Below are 26,574 nucleotides of genomic sequence, written 5' to 3'. Positions count from 1 at the left end.
GTTATGAGAACACTCAAGCGGCCATCAGGAGAGGCCCACAGAGAAAGGAACTGAGGCTTCTCACCCAGAGCCAGCACTAAATTGAAAGCAACTCCCTGACAGACTCTGAACCAGTACTGCCTAACTAAACCACACCTGAATGCCTAGCCCACAGAAACCATGACAGAAAATACACGTTTAGAGTAGTTTTAAGAAAATTGTTACGTAACAATAGATACCTAATATACTAAGGCGCAGAAAGGTGAAATAGCCTGTCTGTACCAATGCAGCGGGCAGTGGGCAAACAGATTTGTAACTAGTCAGAACGGACCCAGAGCCTATGCTCTAAGCCATATGCTATAATTTCTTTCTTCAGAATGAAGATTATCCTATCTGTACCTCATCAGAGTTGATGCTGGGATCAAAAGAAGTTATATAAATAAAATATCTTCTAGGTATTATGCAGTGAGGAGTCACTAGCACCTATTATCACTAAAAGGAATAAATTCTTAAAGAGAATCAATATTAAAATACAAACAAAAATACAGAAAATTATCTATACAAAAAATGAAAACACACCCCAGTAACATTTTTTTCCACAGCTTATTGTTTGTTTTAAACTCATTCCTTACTCCTAGCTCTGCTAGTCATCTTTAAAGATTTCCAAGAAAAAGACATCAATTCTGTAGTCATGATTTCTATTCCAGAGACCACCTAGTTAGCATCCACTGTAGGCATTTTACTAATTAATCTTTAATCATACATATACCAAACTGTGGTAAGTTTTTAAAAGTAGTGTTATGGACTGAATTTCGTCCCTACAAAATTCATAGGCTGAAGCCCTAACCCCCAACGTGCTGTATGTAGAGGCGGGGCTTTTACAAAGGTAATTAAGGTTGCGTGAGGTCATATAGCTGAAGCTCTAATCCAAAAGAACTGATGTCCTTACAAGAAGGGGAAGAGGCAGGAGAGCACACACACAGGAAAGGCCATGGGAGGCAGCAGTGAGAAGGTACCCTTGCAAGCTCAGGAGAGCTCCAAAAATTACCCTGGCCAGCACCTTGATGTTGGGCTTCCAGTCTCCAGAACGGTGAGAAAATACATTTCTGTTGGTTAAGTCTCCCAGTCTGTGGTATTCTTTTATGGCGGCCTGAGCTGACTTATATGCACAGTATGATGGAAAAAGCTTGGGCTTCGGAGTGAGGCAGGTCCTAGCTCTGCACATTCTAGCTGCTTGCTCTTTGGTAAGTAACTTACCCTCCCCAAACTTCACTTTTCTTATCTATGAAATATTTGTAGGAGTAGCTGTAATGGAGTTTGGAAGGCACACATGTGTAAAGCCTCTAGGCAAAATCTCGGCACAGAAAAGGTACTTAAGTCATGATGAAAGGTATATAAAATCCCCTTGCTCTCATCAGTTTACAGCTACACTACTGTCCACACATAAGTGATGCTCAGGGTTCTAAGTATGAACACGATTAAGTCGACAAAGATGACTATAAAGTTCACATCTTCAGCCTGATACCCCTCTCCCAAGCACTAACGTTCATTTTATTCATTTAAAATGAGCTCCTCGGGCTTCCCAGGTGGCGCAGTGGTTGAGAGTCTCCCTGCCGATGCAGGGGACACGGGTTCGTGCCCCGGTCCGGGAAGATCCCACATGCCGCGGAGCAGCTGGGCCCGTGAGCCATGGCTGCTGAGCCTGCGCGTCCGGAGCCTGTGCTCCGCAACGGGAGAGGCCGCGACAGTGAGAGGCCCGCGTACCGCAAAAAAATAATAATAAATAAAATAAAATAAAATAAAATGAGCTCCTCATCATGGCCCCATAATCTTCCTTTCTTGACTTCCATTACTGTTATTAATAGACCAATTACCAAGATGCCACATCAGGATCTCTCCTCTTTCTTCAATAACAACAGCTGGATCTCTGAGATAGGAGACAGACAATAAAGTCCCCACAAAGAGATCATCAGATCCTACCAAGCATCTGAGCCTTTGGGCTAAGTCCCCAATTCACCTGAAGGTAATAGCATCTGAGCCTTTGGGCTAAGTCCCAAGTTCACCTGAAGGTAGAGAAGGAGAATTAGTCAGCCACAGAAGGTTCCTAGAAAGTTGAAGACTGAGCTTCTTCATTTCAGGACAAAAGATCAAGTCTAACAGACTGAAGCATTTTATAAAATGTTAAGATCCACCGTAGGTAGAGATAGAAAAGATTTGAATTACTGAAGACAAAACAACGTTAGTTGCTTTAAGCCTTGTCAAAGCACAGGAGTTGGCAGGGAGCTCTCCCCAGTGCTATGTCAACCTATGCCTCGGAAATTTCCTTCCCAATTTAATTGTTTCCATTCACAAAAGTTTAATAAATGCCCTCCGCTGCTGTGGCCTTCCCAGGGCCCATTTCTGTGGGCTTCACCAAAGTTATGGCCACCAGAGTCAGGCCACCACGCTACTCGTCCCCCAGTTTTTCACTCCTTTCTTCTGCTCACCCTCTAATTATCAGCTATCATGTTTCTGCCCATGTTTTCTCTCTCATATTTCTGTCTCTGGCAACCTTCCTTTTAAATTCCAATACCAGTTTCTGTTTGGGATGATGAGAAAGTTCTGGTAATGGGTAGTAGTGATAGCTGTACAACATTGGGAATGCACTTAATGTCACTGAATCGTACACTTTAAAATGGTTAAAATGATCAATTTTACATTATGTGTATTTACCCCAGATTTAAAAAAATATTCCATTGCCTATTACTTATCAGATACAGGTCGTTAGGATCAAGATTTCTGCCAGTACTCTAGATAGTCCCCCTGCACCCAGCATCTCCCCACCCAACCATCTTACACAGCACAGCCTGAAATACTGCTTCCATCATATGACTTCTTTCTTCAAGTATTTACTACTTACAGATAAATATTAGTTCCTTTAGCCTAACGTTCAAGACCCTCTACCACCTAGTCTCAACCTACTTTTAAAATTATATATTTGGCAAATTTCCTTTAGCTATGGACAACTCTGTCAGACATTCCTGTCTTACACTGACAGTGTCTTTACTCACGCCCTTTCCTCACTTAGAAGATTTTCCTCTCCATTGAAATTAATTTTACATACCCCAGTTTTACTTTTTTCACCGAGCATTCTCTGATTACCATAAACCAGACTGGCTTCCCCCTCTCCTTGTGAACACCAGCTGAACGCACTTGCTCATCTGAAGGACTACAGAAGGTGTACAACGTACATTCTACCTCCTCAATTAAACAGCACACTCCTCGAAGTCAAGAAGTTTAATCTTTTATTTCTTGGGACCATCCAGTGTATAAGTAGACGGTATTAAGTAAATATTGATGGATTGATCCAACTCAAACAACAACAAGAATATTCCACGATGAGGCAGAAATATTTGTATTTACATTATAGAAGATTTTTCAATAGAGAGCATTCAAATACTGTAAAGGGGTTTCTAGTTAATTCTAAATTAAATGAATCCTATCCTAAAATCATTTTATTGCTTGCCATTCATATTTATTCCCCAAACACATCTGAAATTATTAAAATAAAAAGTAGATATGTTACTGGCCCACCAAGATAAGGATAAAATAATATCACAAGTCATGGAATATAGCCAAACTGAGACAATTATACTGGAAACCTAAATTAAGGAAGGCAAGTTGGTACAATCAGAGATAGGTTTAACATGACAACAGAAGAGGACAATCACTGAAGATCCTTTGGAGTCTCTCTCTTAAGATGAATTGTCTAAAGCAGGCATCTGACAGAAGCAAAAGGCTCTGGCAGAAATCAACTCTATATAGAACTTTTTGATAAACACGTGGTATGCAGATGTATTGGTTTGCTAACTAAAAATATACACAGTCTCAGAGCTTTAGACACCAGACAAAGTCTAAAGTTGATAATTATCTAAAGCTGATGATTTTTTATAAAAAGGAAAGAATCTAAATGTCCATGCACACAAGGGGCCACTGTTGATCTACAAGATCAAAGGGTGGTCTAGAGCATGGGTATGCTCACAGGCGGCAGCCATGCTGTCCTTGGGGGCTGTGGTTTAGCTTAAATGTCTAAAAATATATTAAGTTGGGGCTCCAGAATTCCATCCTCTAAAGTATGGAAGAGATGAGCTTGAGCTGAAAAATTTTAAGTCATATTCAATTACAAATAGCTTGCCCTTTATACAGGATACAATTCGAAGGCCCACAACATTTAAAAAAAAAAAGAAATCTGGCATTGATTTGTGACAGACTATCAAAAAAACTAATCTCGTGTCATAAGGATTGAAATATAAAACTAGTGTAGTCTTTACTAGGGAAACTGTATCAAAAAATTTTGTTATATATTATTGTCTAACAGAAAAGAGATGAGAATATTATAACAGGCCAAGTGTAATATCTCCTTAGTGAGTCTGCAAAGAGCCTTCAACCTCTGGCTTTGGAGTGACCAGTTGCAGTGGGTACCCTCTACTGTGAGAGTACTGTGTGCAGGGTGAACCAGCAGAAGCACAGGAGCCCTACTTGCATATTTTCTACCTGGACTATTAAAGAGAGAAGTTTATTTTATAAAGGCTATACTGTCTGGCACCTAAGACATACTTTATTCCCTCTACTTAGCAGCTGACCTAACTTGTAAGTACTTCATTAGTACTTCCTTATTCGAAGTTCTCAGATCTAACCTCAGAGGTTTTCAAGCAATGAGAGAATACTACCAATAAAGCAAAAATTAGTGTTTCTGCCCCATTCAGAATTTGTTATTTGTGCACAATCACACAACCCCCAAGGCTGACTAAATAAGCAGTCTTACTTCTATTAGAATGATACCCCTTGCTTTTTCTGATGCGTATCAACTTTTTTAGCCACCAAGAAAACATGTCATGAATGACAATTTACAAAGAAAACTTGAATTATAACACATTACTATAATGTAAAAATTAACAAAAAAAATAAAAGAGTGCATTCTCATTATCAAATGAAAGCTATTCTAGGAAATGTGATACACTTTTAAAATTCACAAGTATTCACAAGTAGTAGTATAGTAAGATAATATTATGATTATAGTATTATAAGTTATAATAATATATAATTATAGTATTATAAATTATAAGGTATAATTTTAAGAGTAACAAAGATTCTTTGTAATACTAAATATTTTGTATTAGGCACACAATATTGTAAATCTTCAACTTGCTTTTGTAGCAATTACTTTAAAATGTAGCTTACTGATAAAAAACTTAAAAGCACTGAAGAAAACCATAACAGACAAAGAGTTCTGCAATTTTTGCTTTCATATTTTATTCCTGTTTTTCAATAGAATACAATATGGCCTTCTCACTTACTCATTCTTTAGCATACTACATGTGAATAGTTATACCACTACTTTAAAGGAATGTGGCTTTCAGTAACATCCTTCTTAATCTGGTATCTAACACTCTTATAAATACATTTTCCCATTTTCACCCTAACTTGTCAAAAACAGGGAAAGAAATGGCTTTTCAAAGCTAAATCATTTTTCTTCCTATATTTAGGGGGGAGAACTCAATAATGATTATGTCTAAAATGAGTACCTTTAAAAATGAAGATTCTTCATTTAAAACCACTTTATAATACAATCAATGTTATACACCACATTAACAAATTGAATAAAAACCATATGATCATCTCAATAGATGCAGAAAAACCTTTTGACAAAATTCAACATCCATTTATGATAAAAATTCTCCACAAAGTGGATATAGAGGAAATGAATCTCAACATAATGAAGACTGTATACAAAAAGCCCATAACTAACATCACACTCAGTGAAAAGCTGAAAGCATTTCCTCTAAGATCAGGAACAGGACAAAGATGCACACTTTTACAACTTTTATTCAGCACAGTATTGGAAGTCCTAGTCACAGCAATCAGTCAAGAAAAAGAAATAAAAAGAATCCAAATTGGAAAGGAAGAAGTAAAGCTGTCACTATTTGCAGATGACCTGATACTAAAAATCCTAAATATGCCACCAAAAACTACTAGAGTTCATCAACGAATTTGGTAAAGTTTCAGGACACAAAATTAATATACAGAAATCTGTTGCATTTCTGTATACTAACAACAATCAGAAAGAGAAGTTAACAACCCCATTTACCAATGCTTCAAAAATATATATATATCTAGGACTAAATCTAACTAAGGAGGTAAAAGACCTGTACTTGGAAAACTGTAAGACAGTGATGAAAGAAATTGAAGATGACACAAACAGATGAAAAGATATACAGTGTTCATGGATTGGAAGAATTAACATTGTTAAAATGACTATACTACCCAAAGCAATCTAAAGATTCAAAGCAATCCATATTAAAATACCAATGGGTGTTTTCACAGAACTAGAAGACTTCTAAATTGTATGGAAAAACAAAATATCCTGAATAGCCAAAGCAATCTTGAGAAAGAAGAATAGAGTTGGAGGTATCACACTCCCTGATGTCGGACTATACTACAAAGCTATAGTCATCAAAATAGTATGGTAGTGGCACAAAAAGAGACATATAGATCAACGGAACAGAATAGAGAGCCCAGAAACAAACCCACATACTTATTATCAATTAATATGACAAAAGAGGCAAGGGGAAAGGACAGTATAATGGGGAAAGGAGAGTTTCTTCAAGAAGTGGTGCTGGGAAAACTAGACAGCTATATGTAAAAGAATGAAATGAGACCATTTTCTCACACCATATAAAAAATAAACTCAAACTGATTAAAGACCTAAATGTAAGACCAAAACCATAAAACTCCTAGAAGAAAACACAGGCAAAACACGAACATAAATTGCAGCAGTATTGTTTTGATCTGTCTCCTGAAGCAAAGGAAACAAAAGCAAAAATAAACAACTGGGACCTAATTAAACTTAAAAGCTTCAGCACAGCAATGGAAACCATTGACAAAATGAAAAGACAACCTATTAAATGGGACAAAATATTTGCAAAAGATATGACCAATAAGGGACTAATATCCAAAATATATAAATAGTTCATATAATTCAACATCAAAAAAACAAACCAATTAAAAAATGGCTCAAAGACCTGAATAGACATTTTTCCAAAGACATACACATCACCAAACAGGCATATGAAAAGATACTCAACATCGCTAATCATTAGAGAAGTGCAAATCAAAACCACAACAAGCTATCACCTCATACCTGTCAGAATGGCCATTATCAAAAAGAACACAAATAACATAGGTTGGTGAGGATGTGGAGAAAAGGGAACCCTTGTACAATGTTGGGGGAATGTAAATTAGTGCAGCCACTATGGAAAACAGTATGGAGGGTTCCCAAAAAACTAAAAATAGAACTACCATATGATCCAGCAATTCCACTCCTGGGTATATATCCAAAGAAAATGAAAACACTAATTTGAAAAGATATATGCACCCCAATGTTCATAGTGGCATTATTTACAATAGCCAAAATATGGAAGCAAACTAAGTGTCCATTAATAGATGAACGGATTAGAAGATGTGGTATATATATTTAATATATACACATATACAATGGAATAGTACTCAGCCATAAAATAAGAATGAAATTTTGCCTTGACAGCAACATGGATGGACCTAGAGGGTATTATGCTTAGTGAAATAAGTCAGACAGAGAAAGACAAACACTGTCTTATCACTTAAATGTGAAATCTAAAATAATAAAACAAATGAATACACATAACAAAACAGAAACGGACTCACAGATATAGAGAACATACTAGTGGTTACCAGTAAGGAAAAGGAAGAGGGAAGGGGCAAGATAGGTTGGGGTAGAAGATTAAGAGGTACAAACTACTATTTATCAAATAAATAAGCTACAAGGATATATTGTACAGCACAGGGAATATAGCCAATATTTTATGATAACTTTAAATGGAGTATAACATATAAACATTTTGAATCACTATGTTGTACACCTGAAACTAATATAATATTGCAAATGAACTAGACTGCAGTGAAAAAAAGATGCTTAAGAGCATTTAAAAAATCAATTTTAACCTCAGTTATGTAAAACAACTACTGTTTTAGGACTCAGTCTTGCTTATAAGAAAAGGAAAGCCCACCAGTGACTTTTCGGTCTCAAAGGTCACTAACCAAACACAATTTAATTAATTAATATTTCCTACATAGAATTTAATGCCTTAGTCTTAGTATCAATACTTCCATGGCAGTCACTAACCAGTCAGAAAAGAATTTCTTTGGTCCCAAAGCATCAGGGTTTTTCAATGCCAAGAGTCTTAGAAATTACATTTAATATAATGGTATTTCATCATCAGTTTAGCATTATCTTAGGGTAGAAGATGAACATCTAGAGTGAAATAGCAAGATGATGGTTATGGACAGACCACCAATATTTAAAATCCTATTTTAAAATTTAGAATTTAAATATTTAATATTTAAAACCTTAGTGTTAGCTGAAAAATAAAACTGCTTTCATTCCTAGAAGGATTCAGTGTACTGACCCTGAAAGAGCTGAATGAACCGAGGCTGCAGTGCCGAGGTGATCACGCCCTCCGGCAGCTCCCTCAGGAAGAGCTTTAACAGGCTGGCCGCCGCGCAGACGTCGCCGTCCCTCCCCAGCTCCACGGGCACCCCACTCTCAAACTTCCATCGAAGCTGTTCTACCACCCTGACGTTGCCATTCACACGAAAAAGGCCTTCCTGGGTGAGTCCTGGAACAGCAGAGTACATGCACAGAAAATAACAGAGGTCTCTCACAAACAGGTACAAACTCTAAAGAACAGCGACGTAAATAGATCTCAGTATAGAATTTTCTGAATAATTATCAAGCACTGGAAGACTTTCACGTCCTATAAAAATGTTTCCTTAGAATAATACATCTTCCCATCTATTACACACCAACTACAAAGATCCTAAGTGGTTATAAAAGCTGACGTCTAAAACTAAGGTTAGGACACATACAGACACAGAACACGTATTACTCTATAAAGAAATTTCATTCGTATAATTTTCTACAGTGTATAACAGAAACTTACCCTGGGCTCCGAAAGCAGCTTAGCATTTTGAGAACAACTATTTAAGAAAAAACTAACATGTACGTAAGAAGTGTTAACTATATGTGATTACCTTTGTAATAATTTGATAAAGAACTATTACTTCTTTAGTAATTAATAAATTCAAATTATAAGACTCAGAGACTGTAAAGTAGCGGAAGACGAGATCCTTGCCTTTAGCCGATTGATTCGTGATTATTAGTGTTGGCTGGGGTCCGCAGAGAAGGCTTCACGGAGGAGCCATGGCTCTGCTGCATAATCTTTAGCTAAAGCACAGGCATGACTGGGGGACCGAGGCTGATGTACCGCGAAGCTAATGAAATTTAAGCTTCAGGGCCTCTCATTTATTGAGGCCCTTTCCAATGCTCTGTTCCTAATTCTACACTCTTAATTTTGTGTTCTTTTTCTTAAAGAGGGCCCCAGAAGGACTAACCATCAGACCCACAAAAACTTGATCTACCCCTGACAAAGAGAAACAAATGTATGAACTGAGAAGCAGAGAGAGGGGCGTGTAAAGAAAGGCAGGCAGATGAAAATATGGGGTGTTTAGGTCAAAGAGTGATAGGGTACTAAAATGGAAGAAATGCTAAGTAGAGGGTCATGAATGTCAAGGGAAAGAGTGAAGACTTCATCATTATTTATCACTGGGGCATTAAATGTGTGTGAGTTGGGGGCGGGCAGGAGAGAGACACAACATAATCGTGGTTTAAGGAAGACCTAGTTAGCAAAGAAGCAGAGAATGGAGAAGGCAGAGAGCTTGCCTTAGGGGGACTACAGTCAACTGTAAGACAGATTATGGTGGGAAGGAAGTGAAAAGGAGAGAATGAAGATGATTTGGTAACTTAGTACAAAAAGAAAATAGGGAAGACGAAGGGTTGAAACATAACTTTAAGGTTTGAAAACTAGAAATCCAGGAGAAAGCATGGTAAAGGATAAGGTGAACTGAGGGGGAAGGGCGGCAGCTGCTTTAAGTAGAGGATAATGATTTCCAGCTCAGTGTGCTGGATTCAAAGAGACAGAGCGCCATGAAAGCAGTGAGTCAGACCACGGAGCGATGCTCAAGGTGTAAGACACATTCTAAGAAGAGAGTGACCTGGGCTTCCCTGGTGGCGCAGTGGTTGAGAGTCCGCCTGCCGATGCAAGGGACGCGGGTTCGTGCCCCGGTCCGGGAAGATGCCACATGCCGCGGAGCAGCTGGGCCCGTGAGCCATGGCCGCTGAGCCTGCGCGTCCGGAGCCTGTGCTCCGCAACGGGAGAGGCCACAACAGTAAGAGGCCTGCGTATCGCAAAAAAAAACCCCAAATAACAAAAAAAAAATTGACATGAATTTTAGCTCCAATTTTGACAAAAATCTGTGAAACCAGAGATGCTATTAAAAATATTTAACAACCAGTATGGCCACAGCACCATGTAATCAGAGAAGACACCAGTCAGTTTGTGTGCTAGGCAGCTTCTCAACTGGCCCCAGTGATCCCCACCTCTTGGTAACCATATCATGTATAATCCTCTCCCCACTTGAGTGCGGTCTGGACCTAGTGACTTGCTTCTAACCAAGAGAATGTGATTGGGTTCCAAACTCACTTCTGAGATCGGGTTATAAAAGACTGTGATGCCTACTTTGTTTCCTTGTGTTCTCTCTCTCTCTGGCTCTTCTTGCTTTGCTCACTGTGATGAATCAGCTACTATTTTGTGAGCTCCCTTATAAAAAGGTCCACGTGGCAAGGAACTGAGGGCAGTTTCTGGACAACAGCCAATGAGTAACCGGGACCCTCAGGTCAACAGCCCGCAAGGATCTGAATCCTGCCAACAAGCACATGAATGAGCTTGGAAGTGAACCTTTCCCCAGTCACGTCCTGGTATGACTGCAGCCTTAAAGAGTCCCTAAAGACAAAAGACATAACCAAGCTGTGCTCAGATTTCTGAACCACAGAAACTGTGAGACAATAAACACTGCTTTAATCTACTATGTTTTGGGGTCATTCGTTTTGTAGCAAGAGATAACTGATGTGATAGGCCATTCCCTTTAATACTGCAGAATATCGGTTACTATCAAGAGACTTCACCTCAGTCGTTTTTAAAGCTTTCAAGTTCTGTTTCCTCTACTCTACAAAGCTTCATCTGTAACTTCAGAGACATATACTGGCATCAAGCAGACAGCACCCAGTAAAAGAGAATCCCATTCCTGGTCAAGGCCCAGATCCTGAAGATACAGAATTTTACGACACAGTCCTGTATCTTACCCAGCTCCAGAGCCTGTTTTGGGACCAGCAGATGCCGCTGGATCTGATTTCACAGTGTTTTTCTAGCTTTGACCTGAGGTTCCCTCTTCCAACAAGGTTTTTTGACCTTTTCCTCAAATAAATGTACTTCCAGCTATTCGAAAAGAGTTACCCATCTCCAAGAACTGGCTTTGGTCTTGAAGTTCCTGATCCCCCCAGACCTTACTAGAGGAAAGAGAAGCTATAAATGGAAATCATTAAAGTCACTGCTTCTCGACCATTTTTTCTGCCCTCGTGGCCATTTATTTGCACAACTCTCTTCCCTCAGGAACATCTCTCACCCAAAGAACTCTTAGGGTCTTCCCTGGTGGCGCAGTGGTTGAGAGTCCGCCTGCCGGTGCAGGGGACACGGGTTCGTGCCCCGGTCCGGGAAGATCCCACATGCCATGGAGCGGCTGGGCCCGTGAGCCATGACCGCTGAGCCTGCGCGTCCGGAGCCTGTGCTCCGCAATGGGAGAGGCCACAGCAGTGAGAGGCACGCGTACCGCGGGGGAAAAAAAAAAAAAAGAACTCTTAGGATACTTAGTGATTTTTCAATCCAGAGAAGTTTACTTCTGGACATGGCTATATTACACTCTGGCAAAAAGAATCCACATAGCTTTTAAAAGTCCCTTACGAACTTATAATATATACAATACCCATGTGAGGTTTACCAGATTATATAATCTCTAATCTTTCCTACTCTAAATTCTTAGGAAACGATTATAACAGAAACGTTAGAGGGAGGAGATGTTTAGAAAGCTTTATGGAGTTACTGCCATACATTTAAGATTCTGTCATATTTGATTTCATGAGATATGGGTTAATCATCACGAAACAGCAACTTATAAATGGTTTAGTAATACCAAAAAATAATATATAACACTGACAACTACTTTCTTGTACAACTGAAGTATTTATTTCAAAGTCTGATGAGCACATCTATGAATGTATGAATACATCAACAGAAATGAAATATGCCAGAGGTCAGAACTTGTCTTATTGGCACACTGGCCCTGAGAGTCATGTGACAATATGTAAGCATATTCTGACATCTAGTGGTAAGTGGAGAAACCTACACTATTTAAATATCCCACAGCATCTTAATGGTAAAGTAGAAGGAATCCAGTAACACTGTCATCAAGATTAGTTATTTTAAAATAGTACAAAGATGATACGCCTCAGGCTTCCCTGGTGGCGCAGTGGTTGAGAGTCCACCTGCCAATGCAGGGGACACGGGTTTGTGCCCCGGTCCGGGAAGATCCCACGTGCCGCGGAGCGGCTGGGCCCGTGAGCCATGGCCGCTGAGCCTGCGCGTCCGGAGCCTGTGCTCCATCCGCAACGGGAGAGGCCACGGCAGTGAGAGGCCCGCGTACAGCAAAAAAAAAAAAAAAAAAAAAAAAAGATGATATGCCTCGTAACTTATAAGACTTTCCCTTGAATGTTAAAAATGTGTACTTTTTTCTTTTTTTTTCTTTAAAGAAAAAAGGCCAAAGTCTATTGAGCAGGCCTTAATATAGGCCTTTATAAATGCTTTCTGTCCTAAAATTCCTTTATAATAAAAGGTTTCCCTCATGTCGAGTTGTTATATATCTACATTTACATCAAACAACATAGTATGACCACAATATCTACCTATGGTTAATTATACAACCAATCACCTCATATCCCATACCTGACAGAGTGCCTACTGTATCACAGGTCCACAACAAATATCTGACTTAAACAGTTAAATAAAACTAATTGAAGTATCTTGCTCTCAAACTTACACAGTCTCTTTGGTTTATTAACATGATATCAATAGTTTCAAATACAAAAAGGGGCTTCTGGTTGTCCATGGAGTAATTAACTATATAGCCTTTCAAAATACAGGGCAGGTGCCCTACCCTAGTTTGCCCCATCAAGATTCTGATTCAGGGGCTTCCCTGGTGGCGAAGTGGTTAAGAATCCGCCTGCCAGTGCAGCAGACACGGGTTCGAGCCCTGCTCCGGGAAGATTCCCACATGCCGTGGAGGAACTAAGCCCGTGCGCCACAACTACTGAGCCTGTGCTCTAGAGCCTACGAGCCACAACTACTGAGCCCATGCTCTACAATACAACTACGGAGCCCACATGCCTAGAGCCCGTGCTCCGCGACAAGAGAAGCCACTGCAGTGAGAAGCCCGCGCACCGCAACGAAGAGTAGCCCCTGCTCGCCGCAACTAGAGAAAGCCCACACACAACAACAAAGACCCAACGCAGCCAAAAATAAATAAATAAATAAAGTTTCAAAAAAGGTCCTGATTCAGTAGATCTGAGGTACTGCCAATTGCATGGGTATTCTGAAAAGATTCCGCTAGTGACCATTTCACATCCCTGGTTAAGAATGACTGACTGAGCCCACTAAGACATTTAGTTTTGCATAACCTGAACACACCCTATTAAAGTACACCTAAGGGTATATCAAGGAGAGGCAGAAGAAAAGCAATCTCTAATTCAAATTTTTTCCAGATTTTCATACATTGATGGTGTGACTATAAAAAACTGGTTTATTTTAACTTCTGGGGTTGACTGTAAATGCACATTATCTTTTGACCCAGCAGTCCACTTCAAAAGGTTAGTCTACGGACACATCACAGTACTTGATACGTGTTAAAGGTCAGTCACTGAATCATTGTTTGTAGACATCAAAAGACTGGAAACAATTCAATGCTGATCAGGATGTAACTGGTTAAAGCAGTGACACATACAAACATAAAGTGGAATAGCGTGCAGGGGAAAAAAAGAATTAAATGAGGAAAGCTCTTTATGTAAAATTAAACAGTCTCCAAAATATACTGTAGAGTGATTTGTTTTGGCCGTGCTGTGCAGCATGTGGGATCTTAGTTACCCGACCAGGGATCGAACCCATGCCCCCTAAAAAGTAGAATTGCAGAGTCTTAACCCCTGGACCGCCAGGGAGGTCCCAAGTGTTTTTTTCTGTTTTTTTTTTTTTAGAGGATTCACAAATGGTGTACACTGTGTGCTATGTTAAAAGAGGGAAAAAATACACATATCTGCTTATATATTCAAATATCTTTGTAAGAACATAGCAAAAAATAGTATAGTACTATTGTTTCTGGGAGGGGAAATGAATGGTCAGGGGACAGGGTTTGGAGGGAGAGACTTTTCACTATATACCCTTCTGAACTTTGAACCACATAAATATATTAATATGCAATACTTTCAAAAAGGTTAAAAGTGAAAATGATTTTACATAAGAGTAACCTCAAAAGGCTATTATTCAATCATTGTTGCATAAAAGGTCAGAATACTAATGATGCTAAAACCAAAATATTACTTTAGGTGGTCACACTTTGGCACCCAAATGAGTAATACTGAACAACCCTATTTAAGATATTAAATGCATTACCTAGAGATCCGTTTGTAGCTAAGTCAGTAGGATACAGTTTTACTCAATACTGAGTGTGTAAATGAGTCCTGTCAAAGCTCTATCTCAGCAACATCTGGCTGCAGGATCTTCTAGGCCAAGGGCCCATCTTCCTGCCATGCTGCATATAACACCTTTGTATTTAACCTGTTTAAAGTATTTGAACAGACTCAGAGCTGTTCGCTAAGAATCTCACCCTCCTGCAGCTATCTTGCTCCAAAAACAAGGAGACAATGCCTACGGGTTAAGAATGCAAACCTGGCTCTTCAGTTTTCAGAACAAAATACCATTTTGTCATCTACATACCAAGTAACCTGAAAAAACAGCTGTTTTTCAACGAACACAAAACACCTGACAACCTTCTGAGGTCTGAACTGTCTTGCCATATGGTCCCTGTCACAAGCAGACACATGTTCCTACAGAAGAAAGGCGGTACCATGCCTCTCAGGCATTTCCCACGCAGCCACCTTCTCAGCAGGAAGAACGGACTCGGAATCACGGCAAGATTGAGGGGCGGAAGCGAACTGTGCAAAGTACAGACCTTCTTCCAGGTCTCAAGTTTTACGTTTAAAAATGCCCGCAAATGTTATATTCTACTCTGCAGTGAGTCTTGTTTTAGTATAGAAATGGTGTTTCAGCACAGAAAATGAAAACTCCAAGCTCTTCCCCCTGAATACCTTCTTCACAAATCTCTTAAAGTTTATTGATATTTATTATATAGTTTGGAGTTCTCCCACGATACTGCCCTAGTTTGATAAGCCTCATTGTCTCAAATTATCCAGGTTTCTAAGTTCCATTTTAAATAAAATAATTTAAAAAGCTATAAAACATAATAGTTCTCAGCAACTAAGAGAGATATAATTCATCTTTTTATCGTGCAACGTACTGTGGCACTCTGCAATTATTTGACACAATTGATTGTATCATTCCCAAAGTTAATGTCCCCCCCAACACCATACTAGGTTACATATCATACTTTTTTTTTTTTGGTATTCTCACTGAGTTTTGAAGGCAATTAAGGCATTCAGTAAGTTCATGACTGACCTCAAGCTGAAAGAGATACTCAAAAAGTATTCTGTGACATTAAAAATTATTGACTCTCAGTGGGAATTTAATGCATCAAGAGAACTCACTGTTAATATTAAAACAGTGTATTTTAGCACTTCAAACTAGGAATCATTCCAAACTAGAAACCTCAATAATTAAAGTGATTTCTCGATGGTAAGTTGAATTAAATATTTTCAAAACAATGTTAAGCAGTCATAATGCCCTTGACATCCTTTTCTAGGGGCAAAGTGTATTACGTCAGAATTCAATATTCTAATTAAGGTGTTTTAGGGACTAATTCACACAAAGCAACAGAATTGCAACTCAACTGGACTTACCATGCATGGTCAAGTACTCCACTAGGCGCCCCACGATAGCTGGAACGCCGTTCTCCGTCAGCCCCTGCTGGTGGAGGTCTTGGAGACTGACTCCAAATAACTTTGTGTAGGTGGAATTCCTCTGCTCGTTGAGTGGCACTGTCACAATCTTTTTCATGTCTTCTTTCAGCCGAACTGCTGAGTTACTTTGCTTGAAATAGCAGAAGAAAAAAGAGCAGTCAGTCATGTTTACCACAGGAGGCTGCATGGTCACTACAGAATCACCTGAATCAAAGGGTACGCGTTCGGAGGCTGCAGAGTAGTGGTCTTCACTTATTTTTACTTCAGCTCAAACCCAAATCCCTAACATCTCTCACGTGCTGCTCAGTGTTAGGAATGGTGCACACTGATACAACGGTTAAAAGGAGTGAAAAATAATGAGGAACATAAAGCCACAACTTCAGCGTAGCTAAGAGAGGGAACAATACACTGCAGTATCTAAGATATATTACTACAGTAACCAGGGTGTGACTCACAAGTGCCTCGTTAACAGCAAAATAAGACACCTATCAGAACGCGGAAACCCCATGCAGATCCTGAAATAGTAAGAGGTTACTGAAGACGAAAATTTATCTCAATGTCATCTTAAGGGAGCTTTAATTTGAAGGATTAGAAAAAAATATGTATGTGTAGAATGAACATTTCTTTCTCTGATTTGATTATATCTGAATATGTCAGGAATATTTTGGCACATAAAAATCAACTCAATTTTCTTTGAAGTTCAAAATGCTATAATCTCCGAAATAGCAATGTTTCAGGTAATCACAGTTTTGAAAATTTCAATAAGACTGTACATATTATAAATAAGAAATGCAATTTACAGTCAATCAATTCAAGTTATCACCATGCTGAAAACTTCATACAAATTTGTTTCTTCCTTTTAATAGAAAATTTTTCCCCAAGGAAGTATTTTAAAAGATAAATTTTAATATGGTTTAATAAAACTAAATGAGGGATTTTTTATTTTTAAAAACAGCATGTGTCCTACATAAATGTATGTATCTGTAACTTTAAACACTGAAAAGATGGCAAAAAGCAAAAATTTTATTTGAGGACAGAGGAAGCAGATTAGGGGAAACACACCCTTTTTGAGAATGAATGCAGCAACTAACCTCAGTGTCAATATTATAAGTGTAGGCTCATGTAGCTGTTACAATCTAAAAGAAGAAACACTATCTCCACTGTAGAGATGAGGAAAGAAAGATCAAAGAGTTAAGAAATAATTCGGTAAAAGTCATGGAACTGGTAAGAGTTTCATCATACTCTAAGTCCATGCTCCTTTCCTTAATTTAAATTTATATTAATGTTAGAGTGCAGTTTGTGTATAACACAAACTGTGATAAATTCTACATGTGACACATGACAATTACACGAAGATAATTCTACAGTTGTGATTTTTAGTAGGTTCCCTGTAGTTTCAATTTGATTTTGAATCTTACAATCTGTAGAATCAGGCCAACTTTCATGGACATCTCTGCATCTTTTAATAGGTCATATCTGAAAGCCAGATTTCCCTAGTGACAATTCAGCAAATGTATAAAGTTATAGATTTAGTTATCTATTCATATTATAAATAAGGCATAGCGTTAGCTACTGCAGAGTAGTATGGGCAAGAACTATCATCTCTGTTACCAAGGAAGTTTACTTAACTAAGTCAAATCTATAACCACTAGTATTTTTGTGTGGGTAAGTTTAAAAACCTATCAATACCTTTCAAAAGAACACATGGGAAATTTCAGTCAACCAGGTCTATCTGGTTGAGTAGGCAGCCAAAAAGTAACCTTTAATAATGAAAACTTGAAAATAGTCTCAAATGTTGCATCAGAAAGAGCTGACAATGAGATTAAATCCTACATGTTTTATCTTCTTATTTTCTTACAGACACAATATAGCAGAGTCGTTTAGAGCAGGGGTCCCCAACCACCCGGGCCGCGGACCATTACCAGCCTGAGGCCTGTTAGGAACCGGGCCACAAAGCAGGAGGTGAGTGAGCGAAGCTTTATCTGCCGCTCCCCACAGCTCACATCACCTCCTGAACCATCACCCCCCCATGCCCCCCGCCACTGCCCGCCCCCTGGAAAAACTGTCTTCCATGAAACTGGTCCCTGGTGCCAAAAAGGTTGGGGACTGCTGGTTTAGAGCGTGGACTGTGGAACCAGACTCCATTTCGAATCCCATTCTGATCTCACTAGCTGTGCAACCTTGGACAAGTCACTTACACCCAGTTTCCCCGTCTACGAAATGGGGATACCAGGAGTCCCTAGCTCATAGGAATATATAAGGTTGGAAGGAGCTCATATACATAGAAGAATGAGAAGGGTGTCTGGCATACTCAGTAAGTACTGATCGTTATTATAATCATCATCATCATCATCGTTCTTCCAGGAAATTATTCTGATTTCTTCTCAAAACAATTGAGACATACTTAACCACTCAGGTACTCAAATGTTTTCGTGGACTAAAGATTGCTGTTGAAGAAGCCACCATGGTCTAGGCCCGTGGTTGGTAGATAGTCTGACGACCTAATTATTCTCCGTGTATCTCAGTCTCTTAACATATATACGTATGACTTTTGAAAGATAAACATAAAATCACTTTGCATGTCAGTATCAGAATTTCTCAAGTTTTTATTAGAAATTCAAGGTTTTCTTAGAAATCCTGTCTACCTGTGCCATTCTTTCAGCTAATAGCCCTGTTTTATATTCCGTCCTTTACTCAAGTACAGTCACTATGTTGTGTCTCCTATTAGTAGCATAAATAAGCAACCTTGGCATTATGGCTCAATATTTTCAAGGATGAGACATGTAATTAACCTCACACATTTTGAACTGATTGCAAATTAAACTGTTTACTCAGTACAGAGCCGTGCTACAAAGCAGGTTTATATGTAATTATAGTAATAAAGGAACATCTGATTATTAATTGGTAATCTAATTTACGTTAATACTTTTAAAAAGGTAAATATTGTTTTGTTTTGTTTGTTTGTTTTTTGGGGTTTTTTTTGCGGTACGCGGGCCTCTCACTGTTGTGGCCGCTCCCGTTGTGGAGCACAGGCTCCGGACGCGCAGGCTCAGCGGCCACGGCTCATGGGCCCAGCCGCTCCGCGGCATGTGGGATCTTCCCGGACCGGGGCACGAACCCGCGTCCGCCGCATCGGCAGGCGGACTCTCAACCACTGCGCCACCAGGGAAGCCCGTAAATATTGTTTAAAGACAACTACAATGAAAAAAATACAGCTATATTTTTAGAGACATCCAAATCAGTCCTTCACTGATGGGCTTAGAACAAATATTAAAAAAATATCCTTTCCGGTAGGTTATAAGAAATATTCTATAGTTCCCTACTCACAGAAGAAATAAAATAACTGAGGTAGTGGAAAGCCATTTATGATTAATTCCATTTAAATTGAAATTACTTTCCTTTATACGATGATAACATCACTATCTCTTTATAACTGTCAATATCTGTGGAATTTCAGCTTCCCTTCAAACACACATTTTACCTTTCTTGACCTAATATAAGTTGAAAAAGAAAGTTACTAATTGAGATATTCTAAGTCAAACTTAACTGTTTAAACCTTTGTTTGCATACAATGCCATACATCACTTGAGTTTGGAAACTGGACTCGTGTGTGTGCGTGTGTGTGTGTGTGTGCGTGTGTGTGTAAAAGTAATATAGGTTCCCACATTAAAAAAGACAGACAGGGAACCTTGGGGTTTACTGCTAGAACAATCTGTAGGGGTTAGTGCTTATAATATCACCTTAGGAATAAGGAAACCAGGACCCCAAAACTTGTGGTGAACTCAAAGAGAAAGGGTTGAGCCTAGAGCCCATGTCACCTGAATTTTATGTCAATATTCATTTTTATAATTGCATGCTGGGACCTTGTTTTTCTATATTTATCTGTGACAAAAAATAGTTAAGATAGCTCACAAAATGCATGCACCAGGACAGTAGTGAATATTTGTTCACTACTGTGAACAAATGTGGGGACCACTTAGTCTTCACTTCCCCTTTTGTCTAGGGACAAATCCTGACTGCCTTTGGGGGAATGACCGCACCCTCACTGTGAACATCCTTGATGAGGCTGCCACTTACAACCGCTGCCCTGCCTTTAGCAAGAGCTGGGCTCTGGTGCCCTCGCAGGTCAATCAGACCCTTTGTCCTGCAGGCCACTGAAGCTTGAGTGGACTGTCACTGAAGCTTGAGAAAAATGGATGGAGCTAATTTATTCCAGCTACAGTGCTCTCACAAGATGCTTAGATTAACTAACCATGATGTACCTCTTGCCACCTGCATCACTGGAGCTGCCCTGGGCCTTTAGCTGCCCCTTTCTGACACCGGTCCTTCAGCTGTTCCTTCTACATGGTGGGCCACTCTGTAACTTTCCAGTAAAGTTTCTTTGGGCTTAAGTTAGCCAGAACCCATTTCTGTTCTGTGTACACACACACACATACACACACACACCCCAACTGATAAAAGTACTCCAAAAAAAAACAATAAAAGACTAATCAGAGCAAACAGAAAACCAGGGTTTTAGATAATGAGAAAATCAGAATGATAATGACAGCTAACTTTTATGGAATGTTTCTAGAGTATGTCAGTCACACTTCCGAATACCTTAGATGGCTTCACTCTTTAAATCCTGATAAAGTGACATGAGGAAGGAAGATACTTTTGTGACCCTCATTTTACAGAGCAGCCAAGTAATGTGCTCCAGGTCCCATCAAGGATATGGTGTGGCCAGGAGTCTCGCTCAGGCCATCAGAGTCCAGAGGACACATGCTTAATGCTGTCTCCACGAAGGATGTAGTGATACTCAAGAAGCATGTGCTGGGAAGTCCAGTCCACGTGCTAAATATAAAACAAAATTCCTATTCTTGCAGCTGAGGAAAATAGGATTATTTGAGCTTCTTGGTCTCCTTAAAATAAAGTTAGATATGCTCAGAAGCGACATCAATATTTGATATTAGAACCTGCATAGAAAAGGTTTTCATCAATCTAGTAAACAGGATGAGCTTCAGAAGCCTTGAGTTTTTACCACAGCTAACATTTATTAAGTGCCAATTTTGTGCCAGACTCTGTGGTTAAGTGCTTTAAAATTAACATCTCTAGGGCTTCCCTGGTGGCACAGTGGTTGAGAGTCCGTCTGCCGATGCAGGGGACATGGGTTCGTGCCCCGGTCCGGGAAGATCCCACATGCCGCGGAGCGGCTGGGCCCATGAGCCATGTCCGCTGAGCCTGCGCGTCCGGAGCCTACGCTCCGCAACGGGAGAGACCACAACAGTGAGAGAGAGGCCCGCGTACCGGAAAAAAAAAAAAAAAATTAACATCTCTAAATTTCAAAACTAACTTTTTAGTAGGTACTCTTAACTATTGCCATTTGGACACAAAAACTAAGGTACAAAGTAAAAGAAACTTGCCTAAGAAAGTTTTATAGCTAGAATGTAACCCCCAGGTGCTCTGGCTCTAATGCATGAGCTCTTAACCATGACAGACTGCCGTATTTCCAGAACCTTTAATATTGGTGGTTCTATGAGCCCCCAAAGGGACAAAACTACATGCAGCACTTTCTTTACAGAGTTTAAAGCAAAATGATTTTAGATTACTGAATTCAACGGCTGTATTTCCTTAAGGCAATCCTCCAGAAATTTAAGTACCATGAATTTAAGGTACTTTGAAGGACAATCAGGTTATACTACTGGTCACATTCAGAATTGCGCACCTGAAAACTCTTTGCAGCTGGGGCTAGCACTGATCCATCCAAGCAGGAACGTGCAGGCTAGAAAGCCACTCCACCACCACGTAAAACGGGTGCGAGGAAAGCACAAGGTGAGCCTGAGACAGCTTGTTCCCGAAGGCGTGGAAACGCTCAAGGATCGATGGGGCGTGTCAAGAAGACCTGTGGGCCATCTTAACTGGGCTCCTACTGGCCAAGTTCCGGACAGTTGGAGCACCAGGAATAAGAACTATCAACGATTCTAAAATATTATGTAAATAAAATTCCCTGAATCAACAGTGATACTAAGAAGAGTGGAAGCATGGGCTTACCCAAGTAAAAGGCTGCTTTACAGAACACGCTGCAGCTAAATACACAAGGAACGACAGAATTAGAAAATCACCTTTTCCCACAAATCATTGCACAAAGAGTTTTGTCAAAGATTTGACAGCGGATGCTAAAACATCAGGTGAAGTTGTCTGAGAACAGGATTTTCACAGTGTCAAAGATCACACGATATTTGCAAAGGAAAAAAAGATTACCTTTACAATTGATATCTGGGTGTACTCAGCTTAACTCAAAAGATTAAATTTATCACCACTCATCACGAAGAGCTGACACTACGTGCTCCTGATGTGATGCGACATGCAGAGCACATCATTTATATTCTTGCCAAAAATGTTTAAGCTGCTAATCTAGCCTCTAAATCTCATAGTTTACGGGTAGAACAGGAGCTAAAAGAACAGGTTAAAAGAGACTGTGAGGAAACGAACAAATTCAGAATCAGGGACATTCTAACAGGCAACTGGCCTGCACTCTTCAAAACATCAGTGTCATAAGGGAAAGATCGGCTCCAGATTTTAAAGAAATTACACAAAGTTCAAATGTAGTCTGTGAATACTGATTGGTTCCTGACTGAAAAAACAAAACCAAACACTAGCCAACTGTCTCTGAGACAACTAGGGCAATGTAAATGTGTTGGATGTTAGATGCAATCATCGTAAAGGTTATTCGGTGTAATTCCACAGCGGCGGGATTTGAGGGTGTGCACACGCAGAGGTGGGGCCGACCCCTGAGCCTAGCGTTGGTGCTCCCACAGTGGGCACAGCTTTGGTGGGCTTTGGGAGCTCACGCTCTGGGAGCATGCATACACAGGAGGCAGAACTGACAGCCAAGCAGATTATCGGAGCTGCCACAGCGGAGGCGGTCAGGGGCAGTGCTCCTTGTGGGCCTGCACACCGGCTGGCAGGTGGTGTCACAGAGCCATAGGTCCCGGCTGACAGCTCCCGGGGAGGAATATGCAGAGGCTCCTTCCCCAGAGGGAGTGCTCCAGTCCCACCCACCTCACACTACAGCTTAGCATGGGATCTGGGGGCTTCTACGCCAACAACCAGGGAGCACAGTCTGCCCCCAACAGGTCTGTGACAAACACAGAGCAAAGAGGAGACCCCACTCAACATCCAGTCCAGGCCCTGGTCACCAAACACACCCCTATCAAGGGGACAACAGCCAGCACACCCTGAGGAAAGACACGGCAGGCATCCATACCAAAAACAGCCCTTGCCCCAGAAATACTGGACTCACACAGTCTGCACAGGGATACTCCCACATAAAAACAGCCCTTCAAGACCACAGTGGGTAACTGTTTCTCCTAAATTCAGAGAGTAAGAGAAATAAGTAAAATGCAAAAGCACAGGAACTACTCCCAATTAAAAGAACAAGAAAAATCCTCTGAAAGGCCAACAGTGAAACAGACCTCTCCAGTCTACCAGAGCCTGAGTTCAAAAAGGAGGTAGTGGGCTTCCCTGGTGGCGCAGTGGTTGAGAGTCCGCCTGCCGATGCAGGGGACGCGGGTTCGTGCCCCGGTCCGGGAAGATCCCACATGCTGCGGAGCGGCTGGGCCCGTGAGCCACGGCCGCTGAGCCTGCGCGTCCGTAGCCTGTGCTCCGCAACGGGAGAGGCTGCAACAGTGAGAGGCCCGGGTACCGCAAGGAGAAAAAAAAAAAAGGAGGTAGTAAAAATGCTAAAGGAATTAAGACTATGGGTAGAAATGCAGATCACTGTAAAAAGGAACTCGAAACTATAAAGAGGAGCCAATCAAAATTAGACAACTCAACTGCTGAGATAAAAACTGAACTAAATGCAATCAACAGCAGACTAAATAAGGCAGAAAAATGAATATGTGACCTGGAAGACTGAATAATGGAAATCACCCAATCAGAACAGCAGACAGAAAGACGAATGAAAAAAAAAAAAATGAAGGCAACAAACGAGAGCTATGGGATAATATAAAACATGCCAACATACACGTAATAGAGATTCCAGAAGGAGAAGACAGAGAAAGGGGGATCGAAAATGTATTTGAAGAAATAATGGCTGAAAACTTCCTAAACCTAAAGAAGGAAAGAGATATCCAGGTACAAGGAAGCACACAGGGTTCCTGACAAGATGAACACAAAGAGACCCACACCAAGACATATCATAATTAAAATGACAAAAGTTAAAGATAAAGAGAGGATTCTAAAGGCAGCAAGATACATAGCACAGGGAGATCAGCTCGGTGCTTTGTGATCGCCTAGAGGGGTGGGATACAGAGGGTGGGAGGGAGGCACAAGAGGGAGAGGATATGGGGATATAGGTATACATATAGCTGATTCACTTTGTTATACAGCAGAAACTAACAGAACATTGTAAAGCAATTATACCCAATAAAGATGTTAAAAAAATAATAATAAAGGCAGCAAGAGAAAAAAAACAAAGTCATTTATAATGGAATCCCCATAAGACTATCAGCTTATGTCTCTGCAGAAACTTTGCAGGCCAGAAGGAAGTGGCATGCTATATTCAAAATCCTGAAAGGGAAAAACCTGCAACCTAGGATACTCTACCTAGCAAGATTATCACTTAGAATGGAAGGAGAGAAAGAATTTCTCAGACAAGCAAAAACTAAAAGAATTCAGCAATATTAAACCAACCCTAAGAGAATACTGAAAGGTCTTCTTTAAATAGAAAAGTAGCAAGAATCTATAGGAAAGGCAAATATTTCTAAGGATTAAAGAACACTAAAGCCAGTATGTAGATAAAAAGACAATTTAAAAAATTGTAAAAGCAATTTTAACTACAATAAACAGTAAAAGTATAAGCATAAAAATGTAAACTAGGACATCAAAATCACAAAATGAGGAGGGAGGAAAGTATAAAAATATAGATCTTTTAGAATGTGTTTGAGTCTGTATGACTATCAGTTTAAAGCAAGTAGATATAGTTATGGGTCAACATGCTTGAACTCCATGGTCACCACAAGTCAAAAACATACAAGAGATTCACAAAAACCAAAAAGAAAGGAACTCAAGCATACTACAAAAGAAAATCACCAAATCACAAAAGGAAAAACAAAAAAGAAGAAATGAACACCCTGATACCAAAGCCAGACAAAGTCACTATAAAAAAAGAAAATTATAGGCCAGCATCTTTGATGAATACAGATGCAAATATCCTCAACAAAATATTAGCAAACTGAATCCAACAATAAAGGATCATACATCATGATCAAGTTGGATTCATACCAGGGTCACAAGGATGGTTCAACATACACAAATCAAGGTGATACACCACATTAACAAAAGGAAAGACAAAAATCACATGATCATCTCGACAGACACAGGAAAAGCATTTGGCAAATTTCAACACCCATTCATGATAAAATCTCTCATTCAAGTAGTTGTCGGAGGGAACATCTCAACATAACAAAGGCCATTTATGACAAACCCACAGCCAATCCTAATACTCAAGGGTGGAAAGCTGAAAGCCTTCCCACTAAATTCACGAACAAGACAAGGATGCCTATTCTTGCCATTTCCATTCAACATAGTATTTGAAATCTTAGCCACAGCAATCAGACAAGAAAAAGAAATTAAAGGTATCCAAATTCTAAGGGAAGGGATAAAACTTACTATTTGCAGATGACATGACACTCTATATTGAGAAACCTAAAGTCTCCACAAAAACTATTAGAACTAATAATGCAGCAAGGTAGTAGGATATAAAATTAATATACAGAAATCTGTTATGTTTCATTACACTAACAGTGAAACATCAGAAGATAGTCTCTTCAGCAAGTGGTGTTGGAAAAGCTGGATAGACACATGTAAATCAATGAAGCTAGAATGTTCGCTCATGCCATACACAAAAATCAATTCAAAATGGCTTAAAGACTTAAGACATGGCACCATAAAACTCCTGGAAGAGAACACAGGCAAAATGTTCTCTGACATTAATTGCAGAAATACTTTTTTAGATCAGTTTTCCAAGGCAAAAGACACAAAAGCAAAAATAAACGAGAGTGACTTTATTAAACTTAAAAGGTTTTGCACAGCCATGGAAACCATAAACAAAAAGACAACCCACAGAATGTGAGAAAATATCTGTAAACAATAACAACAAGGGCTTAATTTCCAAAATATACAAACAGCTCATACAGCTCAATATCAAAAAAACAATCCAATCAAATGAGCAGAAGACCTAAAAAGACACTTCGCCAAAGACAACATACAGATGGCCAACAGGCACATGAAAAGATGTTCCACATAGCTAATTATTAGAGAAATGCACATCTAAACTACAATAAGGTATCACCTCACACCAGTTAGAATGGCCATCATCAAAAAGTCTACAAATAATAAATGCTGGAGAGCGTGTGGAAAAAAGGAAACCCTTCCACACTGTTGGTGGGAAAATAAATTGGTGTAGT

General features: G+C 39.7%; 1 protein-coding gene across 3 annotated transcripts in view; it reads right to left on the bottom strand.

Annotated features, from left to right (window-relative positions):
• FAM13A (family with sequence similarity 13 member A) overlaps positions 1-26,574 on the bottom strand; it is a 331,953-nt gene that overhangs the window by 288,018 nt on the left and 17,361 nt on the right. For all 3 annotated transcript variants that reach the window (XM_067736973.1, XM_067736972.1, XM_067736974.1), the window contains exons 2-3: positions 16,067-16,256; positions 8,463-8,672 (exon numbers count right to left, since the gene is read on the bottom strand). In XM_067736973.1, the coding sequence (XP_067593074.1) occupies positions 8,463-8,672; positions 16,067-16,256 (400 nt within the window). The remainder of the gene's footprint in view (positions 1-8,462; positions 8,673-16,066; positions 16,257-26,574) is intronic.

This window comes from Pseudorca crassidens, chromosome 4 (genome assembly GCF_039906515.1).
Source record: "Pseudorca crassidens isolate mPseCra1 chromosome 4, mPseCra1.hap1, whole genome shotgun sequence".
Lineage (NCBI taxonomy): Eukaryota > Metazoa > Chordata > Mammalia > Artiodactyla > Delphinidae > Pseudorca > Pseudorca crassidens.
Note: the sequence above shows the minus strand (reverse complement) of the source record. Positions and strands in the feature narration are given on the sequence as shown.